We start from the raw sequence: 27,294 nt of genomic DNA, 5'->3' as shown, positions 1-27,294 counted from the left end.
TATATATATATATATAAAATGAGGAAGTGACATGCTTTGTCAAGAGAAGGCAAAATCATTACCATTTTCGTCCATGCAAATGATAATCTGTGTTTAGTGAAAGTGTTTGATAGAAAAATGATGCATACTACTTGCCTTCATTTTACATTGTATATTGCTTTCCCACTATCATAAACTCAAGACCATTTCAGTTGGGTTATGTTAAAAGTGGTTTAATTTATTTGCTTATGCTTTTCTTAGTTTATGTAGCTTTTTTTTTTTGAGAGGAAAATACCATGTGTTGTTATCCTGGTTATCCTTTTTATTTTGAGTTCTATAAGTTTTGTTTTGTTTGCCAGTACTTCTGACAATACTGATGGAGTTAATGATTTTCTAACATGAGAAGAATACTGCATGCAGCTGCCTTGTGATCATTTTTTTTAAATATGTCAAATGAGTTTGTTGTTTTTGACTGTTTGTGAAAGCCATTTTTTGACAAGGCAGAAATGTATATTGTTGCCCTGGGATAATTTTAAAATGCTTTATTACTACCCCATTATCTTAAAATGCAGAAAAAAAAGTTTAATTTTAGGTAAAATTATTTTCTGTTTGTAAATCTTTTGATAGTGCTAGTGGAAATTGTGAAATTATAGTACAAAATAGTGTATGTTTCTTCACCAAGATCCTTTTTCCTCTCATGTATGTGAAAACAATTTTAGTGCATCTGACCACTTGTGAAAACTGTCATTTCTGTTTTCATCGAGACCAAAATGCTGTCTGGTGATCACCATAATCATTTTAATCATATTCTTTAACCAGTAATACTCCAGCACATTTCCAGTGCATGCCAACGTTTACCACTGGGAAATGCTTGTTGTATATCTCTGGTTTCTTTTGTAGAGCTACTTGCAGAAAAATGAGCATTCTGTAATGCATTCCACCTTCTAATGTGAATGTTTTACTGAAATGTGGAAATAAGGTAATCTGCATTTCAGCTTTAGTCCAGATTGACTGGCCATGTTAGTAGTTGTAAACTTCATGTCATGGATGTCTCTCTTTTACTTGCTGCAGATAGACTTTATAGTTTTGCTTCTTTTATCTTTAAAGGCATAAGTCATTCTGAGCTCAAGCAAGTGGGTGAGCAGTTCCTTAACATCAGAAGTGGAAGTGGTTCTGGTCTTGTGAAAGCCAGCTATCGAGGAGGTATTTATTTTTAATAGTGCATTAAACATTTAGTTTTCAAAATGTCATAACCAGTGATTAAAAGTATGCCGTTTATGCTTTAAATAATGAGCTGTTTAATGCAGTTTTAGTGTTTTCAAAATAACATTGTAGATAGAATTGTTTTACTTGTGAGTAACTGGTCTTCAGGTAAAAATATTCAACAATGTTTATATGCAGTCTTTTAGATTTAATAGATTTCAAGAAACCCTCAAGTCAAGCAGTTTGTTTTCATGCTGAGTAACACATCTTGTGCGGAACGCCATTTAGCTGAGCCAGACAATGCAAGCATTCTTAATGCCACGTGTTATAGACTATGGCATTGGTGGCAGTAGTGGTCTAGAACTGCATACACAGATGCATAGACACAGGGTTAACTATTTTTTAAATGAGCCCTTTTATGTTTTTTTCTATAGTTTTGAGATGGTAGACAGTTTGATCTGCCTTAAAGTCTTGCAGAGACGCCTGCCTTAGCCTAATCTGTGTGCAGCTTTCCCTTTACTGTAGCTGTTTTTATAGTCAGTCTTCCAATAACAAATTGCATGCGTGAAACAAATAGAAGATTAGATGTTTGACTAGACGTGGAGGGCATTAACATAGTGTCCACCAAACAGTGATTCATCAGCAACAAAATAAGATTTTTTGTGGTATGCTGGCAAGCCCCTTCCCTTATTTAAGCATACTTCACCACGTTTCTGTGGATGCACAGCTGTGGAGAAAGGGCAAGCTCTGCTTGAACGGAAAAAGGTGTTCCCGTTTGCAGCATTCTGGTTCTTAAACTGTCCATGTGAACTATATCTGCATTTACAAAGTACCTTTAAACATTAAACTCTTGACTTCTTCACATCAGTTCCATTAAAACATGATTTAGACTAAATGGACCTGAAATGTCAAAATATCACACTTTAGAATATATATATATATATATATATATATATATATATATATATATATATATATATATGGGTCTACCTGACATGGTCGACAGTTCACATGGTCGACAGTTTATTTGGTCGACAGTTCATTTGATCGACAAGCATTTTAGGTGGGGGGGCTTCACACCCCAAAATGGGGCTGTGCCCCAACTATATATATCAACTCCAGGGTTGCACAACATTGGGGAGGGGGGCAAATCTACTTGTCGACCAAATGAACTGTCGACCAAATGAGTGTCGATTATATGAACTGTAGACCATGTCAGGTAGACCCATATATATATATATATATATATATATATATATATATATATATATATATATAAAACTCATTTGGACTAGTAATATGAAAGTAAAACTGAAGCGTAGAAGAGATAAGTATAGAAGTATTGCAGTTGTTAGGAATTGCTTTATTGCAAGCAAACAAAAAAAAAACAGTTGACATCAGGTCCAGCATATTTCTTTTCAGAATAGCAACTTTTCTTTTGTGTGTTGTTTATTATGCTTTTCTTTGGGAGAGCAAAGTTTAGCTTCCTTTTAAAAAGTAGGCCCAACCTACTTGTATCAAAAGTGAACCAATGGACATTTGTCTAATCTCCTTATTTTATCTGGACTTGCACCATTTAAGAATTGCATTAATAAGTTAGATCTAGCTTTCTCATTACTTAATTTCATTTTTTTAAAGTATTTCTGAATATAAACTTTACAGAAGTTTCATGTGTTAATTTCAAACATTCACACTCCTAACTACTTTAAGTATTCTGAAATTAACAAACAGTATATGTAAACCCAATAGGTTTACTCCGTCAGATACTGCAACTGCACTCAAAGTTCAATCTCAACTGTATATTATATTCTTAATGTCATGTTATTGATTTTGCTGTGAGCAGCAGAGGGCCTTATTTTGGTAGCAACAAGTGATAGTAAATGTTGAGCAGTACTTTAACAACATAAAACTATCAAGCATAATAGTCCAGTAGATTATGCAGCTTCCATCATTTATACAACAGGTAAACTTGTGTATAGTAACTTTGTAAACAGTTAGTATTATAAACCATTAATGTGAAGTTGTTCAGTCTTGCCGTTCATTCTTACACATGAGTTCAGAGCCGATCCATCGGCTCCGAGTCGGCCGCTTTCACAAGCTCAAGATCTTAGAGTAGCTCGAGGCCAAGTCCCTATCCCATGATGCTCTATGCCCTACCTCAGACCTAGTTTGCCGCTGCAACAGATCGGAGGTCATTGGAGAGCTCGGGCCAGTATTATTGATCTTTTTCATTATTATCTTTATAGCAAAGTTTTTTGCAGTTTCTCTTGATGCACTGTATTTTTGAGCTAGTTAGCCTTATTTTTAGTTCACCCGTTTTTTCGTGCCATTTCTGCTGACGAGTTTTTCGTCTTTTAAGTGCGGCTGCTCTTGGGCCTTTGACCATTCCTTAGTTGTTCCCCATCCTTACTTTATACACTTTATATTTAAAGTGTTTATATAGATGATCAATTTCAACATTGGCTTAAGTACTGGTGTCATTCAAAGGGGATCGTGCAGTAACAGAAAACCTGGTTCAGGGCTCGAGAGCACCCCAGCACTACCAGGTTATACCTCATATCATTCTTGAAGCATCAGAGACTATCCATGTGCAACTAACAGTGGGTAAACTGCTCTCCAGTTTATAGCCTGCTACAGACCACCCTCCCAAACTCTAGCTCCCACACCTTGTGCCCAAAAAGGTTCTAAATTTATATCTGATCTGCATTAGGAGTCCGTTTTTCCACTCCTACTAGACCATACCCCAAAGGGCAGAAAGGTGGAAAAATGTGGTTCCGGAAGTCCCAAGGAGCTTTCCAGACCACGCGTAGTGAACCCCCCCTCCAGGGGCAGAGGAGGCGGTAATAATGGAAGATGCTGCCCCAGCGGCAGAGGGGGGTCTGCCAAACCAGGGCGACAGGGATCAGTTCTTTGGCAAGCCCTACCAGCACTCCTGAATGGAGGCCCAACTGTCCTACTCTGGAGGCAGTCGGGGGTTGCTCGTCTTTGTATCCAGAAGCCTGGCTAGGATTTACAAAAGATTCTTGGGTTCAAAGCATTGTTACCAGAGGATACATCATCCCATTCTCAGAACCCCCACCTGTTCAGAAGAAAATCCCAGACGTTCTACCCAGTCTCAGGGATCAAGCAGCCATAGAAGTCTAGAGGCTGCAGGAAAAGTCATCCAGCCAGTCCCAGCAGATCAGATAGGATCCAGAACTTACTCCAGATTCTTTTTAGTTCCAAAGAAAACAGGGGACTGGAGGCCCATCTTGGACCTGAGCAGACTCAGCACCTTCGTAAAGAAGGAGAAATTCTGGATGGTCACGCTTCAATCAATCCTTCTGTTCCTAGGAACGGGCGATTGGATGTGCTCTATAGATCTCAAGTATGCGTACTATCATATCAAAATAGCCAGACCATCCAGAGATCACTTGCATTTCCGGCTGGGAGACGGTCACTACCAATTCTGAGCACTGTCTTTTGGCCTCACAACAGCCCCCAAAGTGTTTACGAAATGCATGGCAATGTTTACGGCTCACCTGAGGCATCTAGGATTCTGAGTGTTTCCGTATCTGGACAACTGGCTCCTTACTGCCGCCTCCAGGCATCAACTAATTCTGTCCAGAAATCACACTCTGTGCTCTCAGTTAGGGATAACTATAAATTTCAACAAGTCTGTGTTGTCGCCATCGCAGCGTATCCTCTTTATCAGAGCAGAATTAGACACCACCACCGCCATGGTGAAATTGCCACTGGACAGAATAGCCACTCTTCGAAACCAGGTATCGGACATTCTGATGAGAAAAAAAGTATCAGCCTCTCAAGTGTTGAAACTACTAGGTACCATGGCAGCTACGCTCATAGCTGTAGAATACTTCAGTGGTTGCTCTTCACCCAGTTGTCTTGCCAACAACTTCCGATGTCATTCTTAATAATGATTACAGACTCTTGCAAGAAAGATCTTCATTGGTGGTTTTAACCAACCACCAGGTAACGGTAGGTCGCTCATTTTGTTTCTCCCCCGCAGTCAGCCATGGTGACCAAGGATGCTTGTCTGATGGGGGGGGCTTTTTCAGGGAAGAACAGCCCAAGGCATCTGGTCAAAACAGAGTCACAGTTGCACATCAGTGTCCTGGAGCTGAGAGCGGTGCTTTTGGCGTTGCAGCACTTGCACGACTCTCTTCCTCTGGGGACTATTGCGATCCAGACATGCATGTCTGTGGTCTGGTACATCAACAAGCAAGGGGAAACCAAGTCTTACACCTTATGTCACGAGGCCTTGAGAATTTGGCAGTGGGCAGTATCCACTGGGCACTTTCTGATAGCAATGCACATCCCGGGGAAATCCAACGTGATCGTGGACAAACTGAGCAGAGCCATTCTTTTACCGCACGAGTGGTCTCTCAAAGACGAGGTTGTGGAGATGAATTTCCACTGATGGGGCCAACTTTTCTGCGACCTGTTTGCATCCCCTATGAATGCCAAATGCAGAAGCTACTTTGCCCTGAATCCCCCACCAGGGGACAGCCCAAGGGACTCGCTCGTACACATTTGGCCCTCGGGACTCCTATATGCCTTTCCACCAACTCCCCTGATTCTGAAGTTCTTACAGAAAGCCAAAGCCCTGGGAAGGACTGTAATCTCAATAGCCCTTTTTTGGCCTCAACAGATTTGGTTTCCCTTCCTTTGACTCTATCAACTGGAGGAACCTTGGATTCTGGACCCAGTTCCAGATCTGCTGACACATTCGTCAGGGGCCCTTCATCCCTCTCTTCATTCCCTCAGACTGACAGCTTGGCTGCTCCGATTCCCAACCTAGTCAGGTCACACGACTTTTCCTCAGAGGTTCAGCATATTTTTGTATCTTCGCATAAAACTTCCACTAGAAAGTTGTATGCCAGCAAATGGAAGCGATTTGCCTTTTGGGCCTCCCAGAATAATATTGATCCTTACTTTGCCCTGATTGCTAGTATTCTGGAATTTCTGTCTAAGCTTTTTCATGAAGGTGCTGCAGCTGCCACTATGAGTTCAATTGGCTACAATTTTGAATTTCCACCTCTGATCTGAAGATTCTAACATAATGTCTCACAGACTATGTAGGGCCTTTTTAAAGGGTACCATTCACCTTAGACCGCCTGCTAGACAACCTTTTACTCCCTGGAATCTAAATTTTGTGCGGTCACGGATTATTCTCCCTCCTTTTGAGCCTGCATCATCCTGCCATCTAAAATTTCTCTCTTGGAAAACAATTTTCTTGGTAGCCATTACCTCAGCACGTAGAGTGTCCGAGCTTCAAGTCCTGTCTATCAAACCCCCATATTTGGTGTTTCATCCTGACAATGTGTCACTGAGGACTAATCCTTCCTTCCCTCCTTCCTTCCAAAGGTGTGTTCCGAGACTAACCTGAATCAAACTTCCAACCTTTTTCAGTAACCATTTTTAAACCATTATTTTTAGGGCTCATATAAAATACACCTGTATAGTTTTTTTAAGCACACATGGCACGTTGTACATCTTTTCATTTGGTTTTATTTGATCTTCATTCAAAATTATATAAATATTTTAAGAAAATGTAGCATTTTTATTTTTAAAATCTTGAATCATTTTACATTTAGATGAACAAATTCACATTCTTAATACTGAAGTTTCACTAAGCATATTTTTCCAGGTTTCTGCAAGTACCCGCTTCAATTTTTCCCACCAGGCAGACAGGTAACAGTGCACATGAAAACAAAAGAATGGATTTTCATGTGTGTTAGTTCTTTGATATCAAAACTGTTGCATGCAGATTGATGTGCATTACTTAGTTTAACATTTGCACTAATGTTGTAAACTCTGGACAATCACTGTTAAATAAATCAAGGGCCAGGTTCCAAAAGACTTGCTGTTAATGTAGGTTACTTACACAAACCAAAAATAATTAATTCTCCTTATATGATGTTGCAAGATGTCTGATGAAGGAAAAGTACTAACCTTTCCGAAAGCGCTTATTAAACTTGCTTTGTGTTTTTAAGCGATCTCCAGTTTATTTTGCCGCTTTTTGGTTTGTTCAACAGTTTTGGAGTTTGTTTGTGGTCGTAGGTTACTTGCACTTCAGAGAGCACAATCCTTTTAGAATGGGGTCCCACTTATTTTATCCAATTTATTACTTGTGTATGTTAGGCTGGACCTTTTATTTTGGTGCTTTACATTCCAGTGATGTAACATGACCAAGGATGTACTCATTTTGCTTTTGGTGGGTCCATTCTTTTGTTTTAGCTTACTAATAATCAGGAAGTGTTAAAGGTATCATTCTATCATTAGCCTTGTGCCTTTCACATCAGTAGTTACTGACAGGAGTTTTGAATTACTTTTTTCTTTTAATTTGTTTATGAATTGCCATCTGTCTTGACTGAGTTTTAATAGAGTAATGCATATTTTTTTTCCGTGATTGAATATTGATCAGCCATTCAAGACTGGACTTAGGATTTTCTCTTATGTTTTTCTGTTTTTGCCAAAATGTGCTATCCAATAGTTTTATTTTACACTATTTTTAATCTGTGCTTTTTTTAGATAGTCATTAAACAAGTTTTTTTTTTTTTTTTTTTACTCTGGTTTTGTCACTGTTCTTGTTATAGGTTCATAGGTAAGGTACTAGGCTATTGGCCCTAGGGCGTATATAAGCCTAGCCAAATGGTACTCTGGCTTTTGCCACCAGAGAAAATTATTTTCCTGTGCCTCTGTCAAGCAGAGCCACAGAAGTGATCCCCAGGGTGAATTTCCTATCTCCCATCCAATCATAAAGATTTTTCTTGAGTGCTAATGAGGAGCTTTGTTTGATGTAGATATAGGTAGTTTGTTCCAGGGTATGGGAAGTATCTGGGACAGGAATCTGTCCCTCCCGCATGTTCTTTTTATTGTAGTGACAAGGTTTAGGTCCCTAGAGCGTGTAGCTCGGAGGGATTGGGATTTCTTTAAGTGGAGCATGTCCAACAGCTCTGGGTTTGACGTAGTTTTGTATGTTAGGCAGAGATCGCCTCTGAGTAGGCGATATGCGACAGAGTAAAGCTGGAGTTTTTTGAGACGGTCTGCGTAGGGCATCTGTTTGAGGCCGGTAATCCTCTTTGTGAGGTATTTCTACGGCTTTTCCAGTTGTAGATGTCTTGTGAGGTACATACCAAAAGGGGCATTGTACTCTATAATGGGTCTAATGAGTGATGAGTAGAAGGGAACAATGACCCCTTTTTTTCCTGGATGAGAAACCTTTTGTGATGAGGTATGCCATGTACAAGGATTTCCTGACTACTGTGGCAATGTGATTATCAAAGGAGAGACTACTGTCCACCTGTGTCCCAAGGTCTCTTATCACACGTTCGGTGTTAAGTAGATTACCACCTATGTGGTAGTTCATGGGTACAGAGTTTTTACCAAAAGGGATGACAATGCACTTTGACATTGAGCTTGAGGCCATGGCTTTGATAACCAGGCATCTGTCTCAGCGAGGCCCTTTTGTAGGATGTCCACATCGTTAGGAGTTTTGATTATGGCTCTTAGTTTGCAGTCATCTGCAAACTTTGTTAGCCAAAGACCTTCTGTGTTCGCCTGTACTTCAGAGAAGTAGATAAAAAACAGGAGAGGAACTAGGAACTGAACCCTGTGGTACTCCACTTGTCACTGGTCTGAAGTTGGATTTAGAATCTGCTACTTTCACAGTGTGGGTTCTGTCAGTGAGCCAGCTGGCAACCCATCTTGTGACATAGGGATTTATACCTAGTTTAGTTAGTTCATCCCCCACTCTGGAATTATAGATAGTGTCGAAAGCCTTGGTGAGATCTAGATAGGCTGTGTGAGCCGTCTTAACCTCATCTACGGCTAATATTCATGGTATCATTTGGTTGGCGTTATAATAAGGACTATTGTATAGTTTGATCAGTCAGTTTTTATCAGTACTCTTTCCATGAATATAAGTCCTTTTTGGCCTATTCTTTATACAGGTTATTTATCATCAGTAAATATGACATTTTGGTATTCATCCCAAACATCTCAGTTGTGTATTAAAAAGGACAGATTGTATTACTTATGAATCTAGGAGAGCTAGGGATCATTGGCTTTGTCAGTATCTGGCTAACATGCACAATCTTTGCTCTTTCCTCATGTTGATAGAACTCCGTAGTGGTTATAGATAGTCTTGGGAACTAGCTATTCACAGAATATTTCTGGAAGGCTCTGCTGCCTTGCTGTATCTGCAGATTGCTTTATATTTGTTTTTAATTATGTCATCTTCACTCTATTCCACTGTTGCTGTTGTACTTAGCAGTGTCATGTGTGATGTTCTTCACTAGGTCACTGTTGCAGTACCCATTGCAGTATAGGATGTATCCTGCCAAGGTTAACAAAAGTATGGCCAGGCTACAGAGCTTCATGATCCTTCCTGACATGCTGTGCATCCACCATTACCAGGGGAGAACATGCCGGTATAAGAGTGATGTATAGACATGCCAAAACTCAACTTTCTTGCCATTAGTACACTTGTGCAGACTCTCATTAGTTTTGCATCTGGTAGTACTGAAGGCTGGCTTCAGCTACCTTTTCTTCAAGCAGTGAAGGACCTTTCCTTTTTCTGTACAGATTTGTGGAAACATTTTTTTCTTATCTCTGTCAGAAAGGGCAAGTGTAGTTGTGGGTGCCAAATTCCTTAAGATTCCCACTGCAGTTCTGTGTGTGTGTGCTTGAGGGCTGAAAGTAACATCAGGTCATATTCTATTTGCCTATCCCTTACTCCAAAAACTTACCTCTTATTCTAGCATGCTACTCCCAAAACCCTGTTTTTTCCTGGAAAATAGATATTTGAGGGCTGAGCAGTAGTGGGCATGTTGATGGATTTCCTCATTGGTTAAGAAAATAAGAAAAAGTTGACCAGAGAGGTGAGAGAGATCTGTGCATTCACCTCTCTGATACAATCTGTGACTTATTACTCTTGAGTTACTTAATGCAGTCCTCAGCCCATCAGTCTAGTTTTCAAGGCCCTCTAATGTGACCCAGGACGCACACACATCTGAACAGACCATTTGTCCTGTGAATCAGCCAGGAAGGGAAGAGTACTAGATTCTTCATATTTTGAAGAAGAAATTCTGTCCGACTCTTTTGTAATTGTGTGGATTACATTTTTTCAGATTCCTTCACCCACAGAGGAATCCCCAAAAGAGAAAATTTCCTTCATTTTCACGATTGCAAAAATAAGATTTTTTTCAAATGGGAGGGGAAAAGTGACCCATAGAAGAGGTGCTTAACTTCTCAATATGGCTCCCCTAAACCTGTGGCTGATAAAGGTTGCATTCTCAACTACATTTGTGTCACCAGATTACCAACTTCCTGCTCCCAAGAAGCCTTGACAGGTTTTTATGGGGTCCCAAATAACCAGAAGTACCATTATTAAAAAAAAAAAAAAAAAAACTCTGCTGACCTTGCCATTATTTATTTATATGCATAGAAAGTAGTACCACAACCTGTTCTTCATCTAACCTGGTATCTGATGATAAGAGAAGCAGAACATTTGACAGCTTAACTTTCAAGGCCATAAATTTGCCAAACTTAAGTATCATCATATGCTCCAGTGGAGTAAGAGAGATTGTGTGATTATGGCTCAGCCACCCTGGGTTACATTAGTGGCTCAGGTGACTGACAGAGCAGCAGAAGAGATGGGAGTTACCATTCCTAGTGGGAGAGTGGATGTTCTTTGTGTTTCACTGTTGCAGTCATTACATTTGGGTTATCTGCCTGCAGGTAGCCCTCAGCCGGCCTGAATACCAGAGTCTTGGATTCCTGCATCGGATGCGGTCTCTTCTTCCATGACGTCAGGTTGTCAGGGGTATAAAACATGCAGCTGATGCCATTACATCAGTCTTTCTTGCCGAGCGGTGCCCAAAGCAGAAGCAGTTCGCAAGTGCCGGTCTGTAGACTCCTGAAATTTTTGTTTACGAGTTTCAGAACCGAAGTCTTTGAAAAAAGCTAAGTACCGTGTTTGGGATCCTTTTTCTTGCTCTTAACCAATGTCAGTAAAAGTTAACAATTGTCTTACCTGTGGAAAGCAAATACCTCATAAAGATATTCATTCGTACTGCATTCCTTGCTTAAGCCCAGACCACGACGTCCCTTGCTGTCAGTTTTGTGCTTTATTCAACCCCCAAACTATTCGTTGTCTTGTCTATTTTCGTAGCAAATTATTTTGGTTTAACTATCCAGAAATGGCTTCGGTAAGCCATCTGACTACCAATATTCCAAAAAAAAAAACTTAATGATAAAGACAGAGACAGACTGCATAGGTCCAAAGCTGCCGATGATGCTTCTGTTAAGCTAGTCACCAGTTCGCCGGTACTTGGGTGTTTTCGCAGCCCCTGATACCCACTACTTCAGATTCGCAGGCCTCTACTGAGACCTATTTTGAGTCCGGTATGCCGCGAGTTTCTTCTTCAACTATGGAACCTGCGGATTTCTCTACCTTGGATGGGTCCGCAGCCACTGTGCAGGCACTGGCTTCTGAGGGTGTATTCAGGCCTACAGATTGGCATTTTAAACCAAAGCCATCTTCTTCATCGAGGCCTAAAACTCGACCCACGCCTAGAAAACCGACATCCAAACCGCATGGTCAGGCCCATATGCCTAAAAAAACAAATGCTTAGAATGGCTGAAGACCTTATTACTTTAATTAGGGGAAGCCAACTTTCCCCCTCTGAGAGACCTAGAACTGATTTTCCTTCTGATTCTTCTGATCAGGATTCTGAAATTTCCGTTTCTTCTGATTACCAGGATTTGCCCTTATCTACCTTTGAGGATTCTGATGCAGAGGATTCCATTCCCTCTGCTTCCCCTCCAGAAGATTTTTTTTTTTTTTTGGTGAAACCTTGCACACTATTAGGGAGTATTTCCGCAGGGAGAGCCAGGATTACTCTGACTCCAAAAAGAGGCTTAGGGAATTCTTACTCCTCCCTCAACACAGGCCTTTAACTATCCCTCCTGTTCTGGACTTTGTCGATTATGCCTTCTTGGAATCTAGCTTGGCCCCAGACTTACCTCCAGCTCCCAGAAAACCTGACCGGTATTACAGAGTACCTGACTCTCACAAGTTCCTCTTCAAGAATCCTACTGCGGATCCAGAGACCATTTCCCAAGGACAAATGGGCATTAAGTCTACTGCTGCCAAAAACCCTACCCCCTCTGATAGAGATTCCAGGGCCTTGGACAGATGGGGTAAGAAGGTATACACTTCTGCTACTTTGGCCATTAGGGCCTTAAATTGCCAGTTTCATATGTTAAAGTATCAGCAGCATATTATGGGACTATTTAAACAAAATGATGTTGATTCCTAACTGCTGAACATAAAGAATTACAGGATTTTAATGCATTCTGCTGAACAAGTTGGTAAACATACTTTGCAATGTAGTTTTTTGACTCTTTAGAAGCATCTTGCATGGCTGCTGTCACTTGATCTGTACTTAGAAGGCATGCTTGGCTTAAGGAGCAAAACTTGCCAGATCATGTTAAAGCTAAATTACTGGATGCTCCCTTAAACCAAGACTGCCTGTTTGGCAACAAAGCAGAAGAAGTCCTTAAAAAGATGGCGGAAAAAAGCTAAATCTATGCAAACTGTTAAAGATTTCCTGCATGTACAGCCTCCCAAATTTAGTAGGTATTGGTCCTTTCCAGTCTCTTCCAAGCCTTCTCAGTCCAAACCCAGGAACAGCAGACCACCTAGGTTACAGTCTCAGGGTACACACAAGCTTAAGCAGTGGGGGGGGGGGCTCCCACTTCCAAAGCTGGTAGTAGTAAGACACCCCCCTATGGAAAAATGTCACAATGACTTAACCTCAACCCTTCCAAACCCTGCTCCACTACCTGCTCCCTTAGGAGGAAAGCTCGTCCTGCATGCAAAAAACTGGGAACTCATTACCCAGGACAAATGGGTTTTAAATATAGTTTGCCAAGGATACAGATTCTACTTCCACACCTTACCAACCCCAAACGGTTGGCCAGACCTACCCCCAAATCAGTGGGCAGAGGCTCAACCGCAGGTTCTCTCTCTTCTAATTATCAGGGCTATTCAACCTGTCCCAGCAGAAGAAAGGGGACAAGGTTTTTACTCAAGGCTTTTCCTGGTACCCAGAAAAGACAGCTCCTGGCGTCCTATCCTGGACCTCTCTATTCTAAACACCTTTTTGGTAATCCTAAAATTCAAAATGCTAACACTTCGACAGCTGCTTCAACGATGCCTGGTTGGCAACCTAAGATGCTTACCTGCACATTCCAATAAGGGAATCTTGCCAGAAATACCTATGCTTCAGAGCAGGCTCCATGCACTATCAGTTCTCTGCACTTCCCTTTGGCTCGTCTACTGTGCCCAGGGTATTCACAAAGTGTCTAGCTTCAGCCGTTGCATTTTGCAGGCAGAGAAATATTCAGATATACCCATACCTTGACGATTGTCTGATTCAGGCAGAAAGCCAGGACATGCTATTAAAACATCTGGCATTTGTAAAGAAGCTTTTAACCTTGCTGGGGTACACCATAAACGAAAAGCAATCTCATCTAGTACCCTGCCAACAGACTGTATTTCGAGGAGCAAGCTTGAACACAACTTCCCAGATGGCTTACCTCACGCCAGAGAAACAAGTTTGACAGCCTACTTCAAACTACGGGCCACAAAGTCCCAGCTATCTGCAAGGAAAATTCTGCAAGCCCTGGGGTTCATGGCCTCTTGCATTCTACTAATTCCATATGCAAGACTGCATATGAGGAAACTACGATGGTATCCAAATAGCCTATGGTGTCAACATTCTCAGGACCTGGAATCAATGATTCCTATCATTCCTTGTATAAAGACAGAGTTCCTTTGGTGGGCAGAGGCCTGCCACCTCAACAAGGGGCTCCCTTTCAATCTACTCCCTGCTGCCCAAACCCTGACTACAGACGCATCAGACTGTGCATGTGGGGCTCACTTGGCAGGACAGTGCATTCAGGGCAAATGGAACCCGAGTCAGATGCACCTGTATATCAACCAAAAAGAAATGATAGCTGTACAGAATTCCCTGACAGCCTTCAAGGACCACATCCTTCCAGGACAATTATTGGTAAAGACAGACAACACCACAGTTGTGTGGTACATAAGCAGGGGGGAACCCACTCATACCTTCTCTGCAGACTAGCCATGGTTCTCATGGTTCTGTGGAACACAGCCTTGAGCTACCAAGTGCACCTACAAGCTCAGTTCCTGCCAGGCAAGCTAAATTCACTGGCAGACAACCTAAGCAGAAATCTCATGGACCCACATGAATGGAAACTAGAACCAAAAATATTCAACCTCTTGAGGAACAAATGGGGGGACTCCAGAGATCGACCTGTTTGCCTCCCTCCAGAACTACCAATTGGACAAATTCTGCACAAGGACTCCCCACATTCAAGCTTTGAAAGTGGATGCCCTGTTGTTTACCTGGGAAAGCCCCTTGGTTTATGCCTTTCCCCCTCTGCCTCTCCTCTTGAAGGTTCTGCTAAAGATCAAATGGGAAAAAACAAGTAAAACAATTCTTACTGTACCAGACTGGCCTCACCAGCACTGGTACCCCCTCTTGCGCAGCATGATGCTGCTGGGATCCATGACACCTACCTCAGACACCTTCCCTGCTTTCCCAGCAGGCGGGCCAGATTCTGCACCCTTAGCTTCAATCCCTGAATCTTACAGCCTGGCTAATTTCTTGAGCTCTCCAATAGCATCCCTCAGTAAGCAGGTGCTAGGGGTCATTCTGGAAGGAAGGAGACCTAGTACTACAAAATCCTACACTGAAAGGTGGAAAAGATACTGTTCTTGGAGCCAGACCCAGAGTATGGGCACTATGTTGCCCAGTTTACCTCATGTCCTTCAGTACTTAACAGAAATGCTCCACAAGGACCTATCCTTCTCGTCAATTAAATTTCATGCCTCTGCAATTTCAGCACATTATAATACTGAACCACCCCTCTTCTCTCGCCCCCTGTTAAAGCAATTCCTCAGAGAGGCTAAAAATTTAAGACCCCCCAAGTGAGCCCCTACTCCAGCCTGGGACCATAACTTTGTATTGGAAAAGCTCACTCTCCCTCCATTTGAGCCAGCTGCAACTGCAGGTTTGAAATTCCTTTCTTAGAAAACGGCCTTCCTTCTAGCCATCACATCAGTAAGAAGAGTGTCTGAATTACAGGCCCTCATGGCAGTGGAGCCCTTCATTATCTTTCATGCAGACGGGATTTCCCTCAGGACCAATCCTTCCTTTATGCCCAAGGGGGTGTATAGTGTGGCCCTAAATCAGTCTATTCATTTGCCTACCTATTACCCTAATCCACAAAACAAAGGAGAAATAATTCTGCGTTCTTTGGACGTGCGCAGACAACTTAGGTTTTATTTGGACAGGACAAAGCCTCTCAGAAAATCTGAACAGCTACTAGTTGGCTTTGCTGCAGGGGCAGAGGGGAAGGCCATTTCAAAGCAAACAATTTCTAAATGGATAGCCCATTGCATTCATTTCCATAATAAGCACCATGGAAAACCTACCCCCACAGGGGATAAGATCACATTTCACCAGGGCTGCATCTTCCTCTACAGCCTTTCTCAGAGGGGTCCCTACCAAGGACATCCTAGAAGCTGCTACCTGGATCTCTGTTCATACCTTCACCAAGCATTACCACATGCCTATTTTTTCTAAATCCAGAGCTGGTTTTGCCACTGCAATATTGCAGGGCTTAATAGCTGGTCCTAATGCTCTCTAACTTCCTCCTCCCTTCCTTAGCTTTGGGAATCTACCCAAATGTAATGACTGCAACAGTGAAACACGCAGAACATAGTACACTTGTGTACACTTACCATAAATTTAGATGTTAGTGTGTTCACTGTTGCAGTCCTGGTTACCCTCCCTCCAGCCCCCTGACTTCTCTTGGCTCTACCTTTCTTTCTTGTTTGGTGTATTTGATTTTTGTTGGAGGTGTAACATAACATGTAATTGCTTCCCATTATGTGGGCACCTGACATCTGCGGCAAGAAAAACTGATGTAATGGTGTCAGCTGCATGTTTTATACCCCCTAACGACCTGACGTCATGGAAGAGACGGCATCCGACGCAGGAATCCAAGACTCTGGTATTCAGGCTGGCTGAGGGCTTACCTGCAGGCAGATAACCCAAATGTAATGACTGCAACAGTGAATATACTCAAACATCTACATTTATGGTAAGTGTACACAACTGTACTTTCTGTAGGAGTCTCCTGCAGTGACACCTAATGGAGAACAGAGCATGTTGCTACTGGGAGGAATGTTCAGTGGTGGAATTGGGGGTGGGACATGGATGTGCTGCTACTGCAGAGATGTGGCAAAAAAACACATCCCTGTTGCTCACCAGCCCCTCTGATGTTACCATGGGACTGTAAGGAGGGGGGGGTAACATGATAGGTCATAAAATAGAAAGTCGTGGTGGATGTTGGCGACCAGAACCCAAGACACCCTTAAGATCTGCCCTGTCCCATCTGTAAAAGTCTGAAGGGTTAGACCTGCCACTGGACGTGGACACTGGGTCAGGAACCACAGGATGAGGCATTAGGGAGACCCTCCACAGTAAAGTATCACTTGTCCACTGTATCTAAATATGGCAAAAATCTTAGCAAACTGTAAATTCTCTAGTTAAATCCAGTGTTATGAAAATGCTTAACTCGGCATCTCTGGCAACTAAACATGGGATTAAATGTGCTTGTGATGCTGTGAATGCTTTTTTCCAGGGCTGTGGTACTACAGCAATGAGAAGACATGTATGGATTAAATTTCGGACACTTCAGACAATGTGAATGTCAGACTGTTAAATGCTCCTTTGGCTAAGGATATCTTAACTGTATTTCTTCTGCTGAAATTCTCAGAAAAACGTGGAGAGAGGTAAACTTATGCAGGGTGTGCAATTCCTAAATGTCCGAGAAACTACCATTCTAATCCAAGACTATTGTTTTGCGTTTTTTTTTTTTTTTTTTTTTTTAAGCTAAGCCTGCTAAATTCTGCCAAACAGTTCAGAAAGAAATGGTAATGTCAAAAAGAAAGATTTGTCAAATGATCCTCCTCCCAAAACAAAAAGTTATGACTATCCTTGCTTCCTGTCTCCTCTCCACATTGACCTTTCTATGGAATTGGCAGGGGAATCTTTTCCTGCATCTTTCTGGATGGCAGTCAGCCAGTGATTCTTGGATGCAAAGCATCATATAACATGGTTACAGGCTTCAGTAGGCATCCTCCCCCAGTTTTAATATGATTGCCTCTGCCTATAAAAGACCAGCTTCATTTTATCCGTCAAATCATCTCAGAGTTGCTTTACTAGTGGGTCATAGACCCAGTCAGTCTGCAGTATTAGGGACTAAGCTTTAATTCAAGGCTTTTTCTGGTTCCCCAGAAAAGAAGGAACGTTGAGGCCTCTCTTACATCTGAAAAGACCTTTTTTCTCATCCCAGAATTCGGAGTGCTGGCACTTCATTTTCTGTTTTCTCTTCTTTCCCCAGAAAATTTGTTTGGTCAGTCTACACCTAAATGATGCTTATTTACAAATCTCCATTCACAAAAAAAATGTATCTTTCAGCACGTTTGTCTTGGGATTGCATTTTCAGTTTACTTGTTTGTCCTTTGGACTTCCTGCCTTCTCAAAAGTCTTCACAAGTGTCTTGCTTCAGTAATAGCTCTTTGCAGGCTTCAAGGCATGCACACTTTCCCCTATCTGGATGATTTCTTGATTTCATATTCAGGTTGCCAAGACACCCTAACAGCCTTACAGTATGTTATGAATCTTTTCTCCAATCTGGGATTTACTCAGAATTTTAAAAAAGATATCCCACATTCCAGCCCACAAATTCATATTCGTGGGGTGTCTTACGCTTCTGACAGCTTTTCCTCCTTCAGAAAAAAATTATTGTGAACACTTCAGCAATATTTCACATCTTCATCTGCAAGTGAATTTCTAAAGAATTCTAGGATTCATGGTCTCCTATATTCTTACATTTCCTTTTGCTAGACTTCAGTTGAGAAACCAAGAAATATTTCTCAAATAATTTTGGATCCAGTGCCGTTATCCTCTTTTTCAATCCCAGTTCTCTGCATCATAAAAAAAGAACCCTCTCTTTTCCAATCCCAGTTTTCTGCATCATAAAAAAATCACTTTTTGTGAACTAAATAAGTCCTTTGTAACCAGAGTCCTTTTCTCTCCTAACAACCCATTTCAGACGGTGGTCACAGATGCTTCCTACTTTGCCTGGAGTGCTGTTTCTTAGTGTGCAAAGGTGCAAGGAATCCAGGAAATTCAACACCAGCACAAATGCAGAAACCTGCAGGAAATTATGGTGCTGTTAATTGCCCATCTGTGGTCACCAGGAACCCTATTTGTGGTGACGGACAACACAACTGTGGTGTAGTATATAAATAAACTGGAAGAAACCAATGGGGAGGAGTGAGGTCATGCCATCCTTTGCAGGCTGGTCATGATTGCTTGGAATGCAGCAGTTCAACATGAGAAGCAAGTTGTCTGAAGAAAAGTTATCAGAACAGAAAACAGTAGTAGACTCTTGAGCAGATCCAAGGTAGACTGTCACTGCAAGAGGTATTCTAGAGATCACAGGTCTAGCTAGCTTTTCTTGCTCCTGGTACTGTCCCCAAGTTGCCCTTCCCACACTCTTAACAGCTGCTACATTTTATGTCACTTGCAGAGTGCTATAGTTCTTCATTTCTGACTATAGGTACAATACCGGTATTCATTAATCATTGCCAGTAATGCACTGAAGACAATGAGTGCTACAGTGCTTCAGGTCTGACCGCACATGCAATAGCAATATTCATTTCTGAATGCTGATAATAAATGGAAGCCTGATCAGGACTGATCAGGATCTGCCAGTTGCACCCCCTAATACTTTGTGCACCCCTTGCCTCATCCTAGGTATGCATCTGCTAGAGAGAGTCCACCACTGGGCAGTCAAAAAATAGATCTGTTTGCATCCAGTATAAACAGGTAACTTTAAACTCCTTCTGCTTCATGACACCTTACGTAGAGGGCAGGAATACCGATGCATTCTTAATCCCTTGTTTCTTTATGCCTTTTCCTCCTTTTCTCTTATTTCCAAAGTCCTTCAAAAAATCAGAACGACTTGTCAAAGATGTTACTGGTGACTGTTTAGCTCAGAAAACACCAGTTCACCCTTCTCATACAGTCAGTGGCAGTTACCAAATGTTTCCTCAGAGTGGACCTGCTCACACAGAACAAGGGATCTTTGATTCATCCAAAAATTCACAATCTCAGACTAACTGTGTGGATAATAGTTTTCTGATCTCTCTGGGAAATCTTTTTTTTCCTGAAGACATGCAGCTGGTGTTAAGGCAAGAAAACCTGCTACTAGAAAATGTTTTGTTTTAGGTGTCAAAGCAGAGGACACAGGAGCTGTCTCAGTCAGGAGCACCCTGGTTCTGTAGTACTTCGTGAATTACTCAGTTCAGGCCTTGAAGATGCTTCAATAAAGGTAAACCTCTTGGCCATTTCAGCATGCATGCCTGCCTTTGGATCCCTCTTTCCTCTTTGGGTCAGGTGAGACAATTCTTAAAATGGATTTTCCATATCAGATCATCAAGAAAGAAAGGTGTGCCTTCTTGGGATTTGAATTTTACTTTAGAAAAATAAACTACTGGAACGTGCAGCCAGCTGTTCTGTGAAGTTTCTAACTTGGAATACTGCACTGCTGGTAGCCTTAATGTTTGCTAGATGTGTATCTGAATTACAGGCTTTTGTCTTTCACAGGGATAGGATGAGTCTCAGATCCAACCCTTCTTTTGTGTCTGAAGTTGTCTCTGAATTTACTTTTCATCCATCTGTGCAGCTTCTGTTTCTTTCCTGACCCTCAGATCAGAAAGGAAGGGTTTCTTCATTTCCTGAATGTTTACAGGCAACTTAGATTTTATCTGGAAAAAAACTAAACATTTCATGAAATTAAAAACTTTGCATCTTGCAAAGATGAAAAAAAGGGACAGCCTGTATCTAAACTAGCTTATCTGTAGATGACTTTCCTAAACGTTTGGTTATGCTATTCCAACTATTGCAAAATTCTGCTTCAGAATGTCAAGGCTCATTCTACCAGAGGGTATTGACACATCTATGGCTTTCTGGAAAGAGGTAAACTCTGACTGTATTAGAGACAGCAACTTGGTTCTCTCTTTCATACCTTTTACCAAACATTGCAAATTAGATTCTGTTTCAAGAACCAGAGTAGGCTTTGCTAAGGCTGTTCTTCAGGTAATCCTGGGCTCTGTTCTTCATCCACCTTTCCTCCTTGAGCTTTGACAATCCTCCAATATTGTAATAGCTACTGTAACAGTGATCTGAAGAACCCAGCACAGTTGTGTAGGTTGCTTGCCATTACAATAGATAGTCAAATAGATCAATGTTGCAGTGCTAGGTGCCTCCACAATTTACTTTCTTGACCAGGATGGGGGAACCCTCATCTCTTTTGCTCTTCTGTCATGACTATACTTGCCTTTAGACTTAGCCTTCCTGTTTTGGGCAAGAAAACTCTTGAGTTTTGGTTCATCTGTAAATTGGTCCTACATTAGCATTCTCTGTCTTTTGCTAAAACCAGATGCATTACATGCGAGGAAGGAGCCTAAAGCTTTCTGGACTGGCCAGAATGTGGTAGCCTTGGCAGGGTATCTCCCATATTTTAATGGCTGCTGCAGCAGTGATTTATTCGAACATCTACTGTTATGGTAAGCAAACTACATAACTGTATTTTTTAGGATCAGAAGAAATCCTAGTGTGTAATGGCTGCTGACTGTGGAATTACATTCTTTGCTCTTTATAGGTTGTGTAAGGCGAATGTAGTGATAAGTGTCACTTCTGTAGTAAAAAAAAAAAAAAACTTTGCACTTAAATTTAGAAGCTCCTAACAGTGGACCTTGCAGGTTAGATTAGTAACAGTGAATGAAGCAAGATCTTTCTTGAGAGATTACTTGTCAAAGCCAACACTTGTTTATCACACAGATAAGTCTTGCCCCTCAACATGCCAAAGTAGGCACTTGATTCAGAGTTACTGAGAATCATTTTAGTAAACACAGAAATTTTTTACTAAAGTACATGCTTGCATTGATTAACTGTTGACTTTCAGCTGAGATTCGTGAGCAGAATGCAGATGACCTTGTCCATGCGGCAGTCGTGTCAGAAGGTGCTGCTTCTGGAAGTGCAGAGACCAATGCATTCAGTATCCTTCAACAGATACTAGGGACAGGATCTTTTGTCAAGCGAGGCAACAACGTCAGCAGCAAGCTTTTTCAGGGTGTAGTAAAGGCAACTACACAGCCATTTGATGTAAGTTTGATTTGTTTATTTAACAGCACAAGTTTTTTCTTCTCTCTCTCATGTGCCTCCTCTTCTACTGTGTCATGCCCTTTATACAGTGGGGGATGTATGATGAAATGCTATCACACTGCACATGTGCCATTTTTTGCCTTGTGTTCTTTTGTTTTTTTTTTGTTTTTTTTTTTTTTGCAGCTGTTTGGATAGTGTAATTACTATTGAAATGTTGCATATCATGTATGTGGAATTTGTGGTCTTCTGTCCCTTTATGTTGTGTAAATATTTTGTGGTTTACTAGATCAGCAGGCTAATTAACATATTTTGACATGAACCAAAAGCCTTACTTCTGTGATGCAGCCGACCCGGTCATTGAACAAGTGTGTATTTAACAATCTCTCTTTTTTATTTTATTTATTTATTTATTTTTTGCCATAAAAGTGCCTGTCCATGTATTTTTTTTCTCACAAGTACTGGAAAGAGACTGCAAGTCCCACTATATATTTTACGTCTGCACTGAAAAGCTTAAACTGTTAGCTGCTTTAGAACTGCACAATACTAACCATCTCCCACAAGGCCAGATCTCTGACAAGAAGTCCCTTGCTTTGTAGTACATGAACTCTTGCTTGTATGACAGTGCTCTATTGTACTGAAAAGATGGGTTCATAGTGTGAAACTCTGAACACTGCAGCTTATCTTCACTACATCTTAGTTTGTTTTTGCAGACCCTGGTCAGAAGTACCAGCCTTGGAGCTCTCTTACAGAACATCATTGTGATATCAATACCACAAGCTTGGTGTACCACTTGTATCAAAGTTGTGCCATAGATGGTGGTCCTGCATGAGTGAACAGCATGCATATGTGAAAGGGTTTGCATAGTGAGACTATTTCCATTTAAGGTTGTTACATGCCTAAGTTGGTATGAAAAGTCAAGTTACTACTGGCTTGTAAAATTTATTTTCTTTTCATTTGTCATACGTTTTTAAAATGTTTTTATTAAAAAAAAAAAAAAAAAACGAATTACAATATCCATGTTTCTGCTTTTTTAACAGGTGTCTGCCTTCAATGTTAACTACTCAGATTCTGGGTTGTTTGGCATTTATGCAGTTTCTCAGTCTGCTGCAGCTGGAGATGTAAGTGACCTAAATTGAATTAATGCCATGCTTTGATCCCACTTCCTAATTGTAAACTAGATAAATCCCCTTTCCTACCATGTTTTAGAATACTTTTAAGTTTCTGGTGATCCTTTTTTAATGTTTGTCATTTTATTTGGATGCTTTTTGTCCTCCGTCCTTTACAAGTAAACATTATCCATTTTTGTCAGTGTGCGCATGTGTTGAATTTATTATGTGTTATATATCTTTTTATGTAATCTTATCTCGGGGGGTATCTGCATTCATAGATTGCATAGTCATACTTGTTCTCTACTGGCCTTTTGATTGCCATAAGCTCATGTTGACATTTTCTATTTCACTCACATTTTTGTATACATTGTATATGTTTTAATATATAGGTATGCTCTTGCGTAAACGCACACACACTTAGGGTATTGTTGAATTTAATAACCACTGATTACTGCTGGTTATTAATGGCACATTGGTGCAGCGGTTGCATTTTTGCCTCACAGCAAGAGGTTCTCTGGTTTGATTCTCGGCTGGGGTGCCTTCTTTGTGGAGTCTGCATGTCATCTCTGCATTCGTATGGGTTTCCTCCGGGTGCTCTGGTTTCCTCCCACATTACAAAGACATGCATCTGAAGTGTTTCTCCCCAGGCCTCTCCTGAAAATTTGCTTCATTCCAAGTCGGACTTTCCCGGTAAACAAATGTTATATAAATTAAATTTAAATAAATACTGATAGTAAGGAGAGGTTTATCTCATATACCCAGTAAGCCTTACCTAGAACAGAAGTCCCTCTGACTTGACCACGTGGTTTCTCCCATTAAATGGATAGCCAAAGAGCCATGTTTACCCTCCCAAGGCATTCCATATCCACATAGCTGCTCAAAAGCCTTCTGCCGCAAGAGTTTATAGAAGTAAATAGATGAAATTCTTATGATCCCCTAGCCAAGGTCTTGACCCCTTTATTAGGTCCCATTCTGGTTTTATTGCAGCCAATTGTTATCTAGGTTCTAGCTCTTCCTGGATTGAGGTATGTTTATTAGCTGTTTTTTTTTTTTTTTAACTTTCACCAGGGATTTCACTCTTCCTTGTGACTTTAATAGTTTGTAAGAGCATAAAAGGAACACTCCTTTTAAGATTATCTCTCTGAGAGCCCAAAGTCCCTTGGGACTTTACTTGTTAACAGGTAATTCTCTGTACAAAGGCCCCTCATTTTAGGGAAGACCAAGGAGGACTGTGTGGTTCAATGAATTGGTCTAGTATGAATCCCATGTTGGAGAAGCTAATGCTGCCTCCCTTTGAATCAGCAGCCAAAGCTCATCTCAAATGTTCTTCGTGTTTCACTGTTGCAGTCATCACATTTGGGTTATCTGCTTGCAGTAGCCCTCAGTCGGACTAATTAACAAAGTCTTGGGTCCTGCACCGGTTGCTGTCCCTTCTTCCGTGACGTCAGGTCGTCAGGGGTATAAAACATGCAGCTGACGCCATTACATCAATCTTTCTTGCCGTGCAGTGCCCAAAGCACAAGCAGTTCGCAAGTGCCGGTCGGCCGACTCCTGAAATTTTCGTTTTTCGAGTTTCAGAACCCAAGTCTTCAACTAAAAGGTAAGTACCCCATTGGGGAAGCTTTTTCTTGCTCTTAACCGATGTCAGTAAAAGTAAATAATTGCATTACTTGTGGAAAGCAAATACCTCATAAAGATTTTCATTCGCACTGTATTCCTTGCCTAGGCCCTGACCATGAAATACCTCACTGTCAGTTTTATGCCTTATTTAAACCACAAACTATCCATCATCTGTATATTTCCGCTTCTAAATATTTTGGAGCTCGGTTAATGTGGTGATCAAAAGAGAGAGGTTGCGGTCTACCTGTGTTCCCAGATCTCTTATAACAGTTTGTGTTCAGTGGACTACCGTCAGTATGGTAATTCATGGGAACTGGGGTTTTCCCAAATGGGATGACTACACATTTTTTGGCATTGAGCTTAAGGCCATGGTTCTGACACTAGTCGTTGGTCTCAGTGAGGCCATTCTGCTGGATAATTGATTGGGCAAGATATATAATTAAACAATTACACATTTTTTTTATATATAATCACATAATAATAAAATAAAAAGCAAAATTATAAAATATTATATATAAATTTAATATTTATTCTGCTGGATGTCACCATCACTTGGGGAGTTAATAATAGCTCCCAACTTGCAATAGTCGGCAGACTTTGTCAGCCAGAGTCCCTTCGTGTTGGCCTGGACTTCAGAGAAGTAGATACCATACAGGAGAGAACCCAGGACCAAACCCTGTGGTACTCCACTCGTGACTAATCGGCAGTCTGACTTTGGAGTCAGCTACTTTCACACTGTGGGTTCCATCTGTGAGCCAGTTTACAACCCACCTAGTGATATAGGGGTTGATGCCTAGCTTAGTGAGTTTTTCTATGATTCCTGAGTGGGGAATGGTATCAAAAGCCTTGGCTAGATCAAGGTAGGCTGTATGAACCACCTTGCCTTCATCCACAGTTCTGGTAATTGACTCAGAGAAGTCGACCAAGTTGAGCAGGCTTGAACCACCCTTCACAAAACCAAACTTTGTGGGATCCAGAGTTTGGAGATTCCCTATATCCTTGTTTGTTAGGTCCATGATGATGCATTCCATAGCTTTGCATGTCAGGCTCGTCAGGCCAATGGGACTATAGTTCCCTGGGTCTGTAGTCGCTCCTCCTTTGTGGAGAGGGATAACTGTAGCAGTGCGCCATTCGGTAGGGACAAGGCCTGAGGTGAGGCTGTGATTGAACAGGGCACACAGGTGAGGTGCCAGTTCACTCTGTATTTCATGTAGAACACAGCCAGGGATATTGTCAGGTCCCATAGAAGCTGTATTCTTGGCCTTGGACAGTGCTGTTTCAACCTGTGCAGCAGTAATACTGGGTGCCTGGCAATCTATTGATGTTAATCGTGTTTCACTGTTGCAGTCTTTACAATTGGGTTATCCTGCTGGCAGGCTACCCGCAGTCAGCCCGAGTTCCAAAGTCTAGGTCCGGCGTCGGTTGCTGTCGGCTTCTCCCTGACGTCAGTGCACCAGGGGTATAAAAGATGTAGCCAACGCCATTTTCTTCAGTCTTTCTTGCCGCGCAGTGCCCGAAGCAAAAGCAGTTCACAAGTGCCGGTCGGCCGACTCCTGAGATTTTCAAATTCGAATTTCAGATCCGAAGTCTTTATTAAAGCTAAGTACCCCGTTGGGGAAACTTTTTTCTTGCTCCAGACCGATGTCGGAAAAAGTTAATAATTCTATTTCTTGTGGGGAGCAAATACCTAATAAGGATTTTCATTCTTACTGTATTCCTTGCCTAGGCCCTGACCACAACGTTGCTAGTTGTCGGTTTTGTGCTAGATTTAACCAACGCACTATTAAGCGTCGGTGCGATTTTGCATTTCATTATTTTGGCAGAAGATTTTACTTTATAATGCCATTGGAGCAACGGACTACTGGAATTTATAAAAAGCGCAAAGAAAAGGACAGACATCCGAGGTCCAAAACCGACAACAAGGCTTCTTCTAGGCCTGTCGCCGGTTCTCAGTGAGGCGCTTTCGCAGCCCCTGACGCCCACTACCTTAGAGCCACAGGCCGCTTCTGACTCCCACGTGGAGCCGACTAGGCAGCTGGAAACTCAAGGTATTGGACACTCTGATACTATTCCCTTAGATGGGTCTGGAGGCGCTGAGCAGGCACTGGCTTCTGAGGGTGTTTTCAGGCCTACACAGTTGTATGTAAAACCAACTTCAGCTTCAAAGGCAAAGACTAAAGCAGCTCTAAAGACAAAGAAACAAGTACAGCATTCTCCTGGACAGGCCTCCATGCCTAAAAAACAGATGCTTAAAATGGCCGAAGACCTAATTACTTTGATCAGGGGTTCCCATCCCCCACCTGATAAGAGGTGTAGGCAAGAGATAGAATATGCATCTTCAGATCAGATTTCCATTTCCTCTGATTCCTCTTCTGACCAGGAATATTCTCTTCCTCCCTATAAGGATTCTGATGCTGAAGAATCTATTCCTTCAGCCTCTCCTCCTGAGGATTATTCTTTTGGGGAAACCCTGCATACTATGAGGGAGCATTTCCACTGGGAGAGCCAAGATTACTCAGAATCCAAGAAAAGGCTCAGAGACTTCCTTTTATTACCTCAGCACAGGCCCCCTTGCTATTCCTCCTGTTTTAGACACTGTAGATGGTGTATTTTCAGAGTCCGGACTGTCTACTGACTCTGTGCCTCCAGCTCCTGTTAAACCAGACGGATACTATAGGGTTCCTGAGTCTCATAAATTTCTTTATAAAAACCCTGCTGCAGACCCAGAAACTATCTCTCAGGGTCCAAATGGGTCAAGGCATCCACTGCAAAAAACCCTGTACCCTCTGATAGGGATTCAAGGGCTCTGGACAGATGGGGGAAAAAGATTTATACTTCTGCTACCTTGGCTGTAAGAGCTTTAAATTGTCAATTTCATATGCTTAAATATCAGCAATATCTAATGTCACTGCTTAAACAAAAAATGTTGACAAATTCAGAATGTGCAGAAAACAAAGACATGCAGGATTTATTGCATGCTGCTGAACAAGTAGGAAAGCATACTTTGCAATGTGGTTTTGATTCTCTAGAGGCCTCTT

The 27,294-nt window shown here is 41.6% G+C and overlaps 1 protein-coding gene across 1 annotated transcript in view; it reads left to right on the top strand.

Annotated features, from left to right (window-relative positions):
* The window catches only part of LOC122816679 (cytochrome b-c1 complex subunit 2, mitochondrial), a 475,154-nt gene that overhangs the window by 258,500 nt on the left and 189,360 nt on the right, over positions 1 to 27,294 (top strand). Inside the window, exons 11-13 of the mRNA XM_044089644.1 lie at positions 1,087 to 1,182; positions 21,328 to 21,527; positions 22,565 to 22,645. Of these exons, the coding sequence (XP_043945579.1) occupies positions 1,087 to 1,182; positions 21,328 to 21,527; positions 22,565 to 22,645 (377 nt within the window). The remainder of the gene's footprint in view (positions 1 to 1,086; positions 1,183 to 21,327; positions 21,528 to 22,564; positions 22,646 to 27,294) is intronic.

The sequence above is a fragment of the Protopterus annectens genome, chromosome 12.part0, assembly GCF_019279795.1.
Source record: "Protopterus annectens isolate FY-2018-M chromosome 12.part0, PAN1.0, whole genome shotgun sequence".
NCBI classification, from domain to species: domain Eukaryota; kingdom Metazoa; phylum Chordata; order Ceratodontiformes; family Protopteridae; genus Protopterus; species Protopterus annectens.
The sequence above is the reverse complement of the archived record's forward strand: the minus strand, read 5'-3'. Positions and strand labels throughout refer to the sequence as shown.